At 45.8% G+C, this 4,057-nt stretch overlaps 1 protein-coding gene across 1 annotated transcript; it reads left to right on the top strand.

Moving 5' to 3' along the window:
* The first annotated feature begins 230 nt into the window (after window positions 1-230).
* Window positions 231-3,448, top strand: LOC147013895 (NF-kappa-B inhibitor alpha-like). Its single transcript, XM_085851216.1, has 5 exons — window positions 231-638; window positions 1,497-1,602; window positions 1,875-2,082; window positions 2,212-2,549; window positions 3,117-3,448. The coding sequence occupies exons 1-5, from the start codon at window positions 352-354 to the stop codon at window positions 3,171-3,173; spliced, it is 996 nt and encodes a 331-aa protein (XP_085707342.1). The 5' UTR covers window positions 231-351; the 3' UTR covers window positions 3,174-3,448.
* The last annotated feature ends 609 nt before the right edge of the window (window positions 3,449-4,057 follow it).

Genomic DNA, 4,057 nt, shown 5'->3' with positions numbered 1-4,057 from the left:
CATTCTTTGGTCGACCGTCACGTCGCGTTTGAGAGAGAGAGGGGTCCGTGAGTCTGGTACCGGTGACAATTGATGAAGTTTTAATCCAAAGTCCAAAACAAGTCCTGAGTAACGATGGAGATAAAGAACAAAAATAAATAAATAACACGCCTTTAGAAGTCAAGCCGGCTGGGTGGAATTTCCCAGGGGCAGATGGGAGGGGTTCGGGTTTCCCCATCAGAAATTCCAGCTTGCTTACACCCTCTCGGGGGGCACGTTCGGCACGCCACTTCGGTCCAAATCTCCGTGCGCCGCGTTCTACTCTGCCTCAGCTGCCCCCGTGCTCGCTCTTCCCTCGATCGTCTCGCTGGTATGGAGTTAGGACACCCCGAGCCATGGATGGCGGATCCCGCACAGAGGAAAGCGGTGCCAGGAAAGGAGGCTACCACGGTGGGAGTGGGAGATGATCGAGTCGATTCCGGCATCGCTTCCCTCACCGAGGACGAATGGGATCTAATGAACAACATGACAAGGCTCAAAGTTTCCGAGGACTCTGCCCCCCGAAACCCGGACCCGCACGGACTCCCGGCCGACGACGGGGTACCGCCGCAGGTATCCTGCCTTCGTGTTCTCACCGACGTGAACGACGATGGAGACAAGTGAGTTGCTCACGAAGTTGATGCGCAGGACCCTTGCTGCCGAGACTCGAAATGACGTATCTAGGTTTAACACATGAAATCAATAGGACGTTGATTGAGGTGTGCTAGACCGCCGGGATGGTCTGGAGGTACGCACATGCTCCTCGAAGCTGTTTTAGCTGGGTTTGAATTCCAACCCAGCTCTAAACTGTCAACATGGTCATTCACCAATGTGTCTTCCACGTTCGACCGGGTGTTCCGTCTGCCGGATTTAGTTGGTGGACGTTGTAGACCACACGGTGTCCTTCGTGAAGAGTAGGCGAGCTGTCGCCGGCACCATCAACAAATTCCTGCCTGAACTACTGCTGGGAAGGCAATTGGCAAACCACCCAGTATAATCATCGCTAAGAAACTGCTGCGGTTGCACCGACACTCTGCGACAGAGTATGGTATATCAGAATGAGAAGCTGACCTTTCAGGCATTAACCCTTCATCGTCAGCTTCTCCTTGCTTGCCAGGACGGTTAGCATACCTCAATCAACATCCTGTTGATTTCACCAATAAGACTGGTTCTTCATTCCACATGGAGTTTTTAAAATCTGAAACGTCAGCTTCTTTTTCTTCAAAACTACCATCTGTTGCAACAGAGCAAAAAACATGTCTGCCTGATTGCATCTGAGACAACACTGCAAGGCAGTCTGGGGTAAAAATTTAAAAAAATAACAACATTCGTACACCACGTCAGGGCTGTTGTACACGTAGGGTCTTGGAAGTAAATGAAGTCCTAAATTGGGCATTCATGTTATCCCGTGTGATTGTGAATGCTTGTAGGACAGCCAACATGGTGTAAACCTAACCGATGATGCTTTCTGGTTGCAGCTTGCTCCACCAAGCCATTATCCATGAGTTCCCAGACGTGGCTCTGGAGGTGATCAAGCTGGACACAAACAAATTGCTCATCAACTCCCTGAACGACCTAATACAGGTGAGTTTATTTCTTTTGTGCAAATGAGTGATAAAACAACCAGATGACAGATTATTACTTAGGAATCCAAAACCAACCCAGGAAAGATTCTAAAATCAGATCCTCTCCACTTCAACACTCCCCCCCCCACCCAAGTTTCAGCTTTTTGTGAATAGTCTTTTTCTTGAGTCGATTGTTCAAAGGGAAATGTTTTTCTTATTGTTTATAATAATACTGTGATACTATTAGATGATGAACCACAATGCTCAACTCTTGGCTGATAATTGTTGCAGACCCCACTACATCTGGCAATAATTACTAGCCAGTTGGCAGTCGTGTCAGCCCTGGTCTATGCTGGTGGAGACACGGCTCTACGAGATGGCAACGGCAACACGGCGTGGCATCTAGCCTGCACACTGGGTCGTGAGGACTGCTTGCGTCACATGGCTGGGGCTCTACAGCGCAATGCCAGGCCTTTGCTGGAGCTATATAACTACCATGGTAAGATGTTTGACAACCTACTGTACAATGCATCGTATGTCAGGGAGTTTCTCAAAGCTCGAATTCTGTTATTATTCAGACTGCATCGACGATGTAAAGATTGAAAGTAAGATTTATTTGTCACTTCAGGACTCAACTGCCTACACCTGGCAGTGCTTCAACGTGACATCACGATGGTGGAGCTTCTTTTGCAACTCGGAGTTAATCTCAAGTCTTACGAAAGCAGGAGCGGGCGAACCGCTCTGCACCTGGCCACCGAACTGCATGAGCCAGCCATAGTGGACAGGTTGGTGTGCTATGGAGCTGATCTCAATGCTCGCACGTTCAGCGGCTGCACGCCACTACACCTCGCCGTCGGCCTCGGGGACGAGGGAACGAGCGTGCTGCTCTGCCACCTGGGCGCAAACCTGCATGTACGCAATGGAGAAGACGATTCCCCGATGGATTTGGCAGAGACTTTCCCACAGGTGAGACTGACGTGCAATCGGAAAGACACAGGTGCACACAACTGGCTTATACATCGATCAGATTTGGACACAAGAGACTAAAAACAAATTTTCCAATTTTAAGACATCCTGATTAATATGAAACAACTTTCAGTTTTGGATATGGTAGTCACTTGATCCCAAATTGCCCTTTTAAGCATTTGCAAAGGAAGGCTGTTGGTCTTGCCTTTTATCAAACATAATGTGGGTGTACACTAATCGATGATGGAAAGGTTGAAATATTCACACATTGCTCACACATTGTTGTGACCTTTGTTACAAATGTATGGAAATAGCTCACACATCTTGTGACCTTTGTTACTTTGTCAGGAAATGACTGCTTTTAAACACTCAATACTCTCCGACGTTTCGATTTAGGAACAGGGGATTCCCCTCCACTTCATCAAAATGAAAGTCCAAAATTGCACGTTTTGGGAGAGTGGATGGGAACAAGTTGCAAGCACGATCATTTATTTATTTCATTTTTCAAAACATATTTTCGACCAAACTGTGGAATGAAAGCCTTAACCTAAGCTATATGTTTTGCAGATGACATCGCTGTTTCTCTACGATGACATTCGGATAGCAAGGCAAAAGGTTTGCTGAATGGACCACGCAATGGATCGTTGAACAATGACATGCTCTCCTCCGAAGTTGTCCTTCAAAAGTAATTTCAAGTGCAATAGTACGCTGTTGGACCATGGATTCCAGAAAAAAAAAAAAAAGACAAACGAGACAAGATGACTCTTCTGAGCTTTCAGAACGTCTTTTCACAACTACGTGGATGGGAAAACGAAACGATCGAATGCCAAACCCAAGCACACGATCAAAGGAGATGTTCCTGAGTTTTATTCCAGGAAGTCTGTCCGTCTCGTGTTCGGCACTCGGATACCCACGACCTCAGTCATCCAAATGTCCTCTCCATTGTCCCCGAATCATTTTAACCACAATTTCAAACACTTGACACTTTGAAGCCGCATCTCTTTTTGCCCGGATTCCAACTTTGACTCACGAACCCGAGAACATCAAAATGGGAACCAATCGGGTGACTAACAATTTATGAAATTCAATTCTTACGACTTGGATGAAGTGGAGGAATACATTACGTATTGTGAACTAACCGAGTACATCAACAGCTCCGACTCACCCCTTATAATAGAAGGGAAGAGAGGAAGACAAAGATTTCAAGATATTTTACATAACTTGTGATGTGGAATTTAAAAGACAAAAATCCATGGTTACACAATAGTTCAATGAAAATGTTTATCTCATCACAGTGTAAATGTTTCAAACCACTATGCTGTATATATTGTACGGAATTGTAATACACTATTTTATTTTAAATATTGATCGAGTTGCGTGGTTCGTTTTTTTATCCCCCGCCACGTGGTGGAAGGGGGATATTGTTTTCATAGTTTTAACTCCACATACCATCGGGAATGTTTTGAAGTCAATTTCTCACCTTGCCGCATCATATTTTTGCCAAATGT

Source organism: Eptatretus burgeri, chromosome 13 (assembly GCF_056783735.1).
Source record: "Eptatretus burgeri isolate ZD-2024b chromosome 13, Ebu_testis_v1, whole genome shotgun sequence".
Taxonomy (NCBI): Eukaryota; Metazoa; Chordata; class Myxini; order Myxiniformes; family Myxinidae; genus Eptatretus; species Eptatretus burgeri.
Note: the sequence above shows the minus strand (reverse complement) of the source record. Positions and strands in the feature narration are given on the sequence as shown.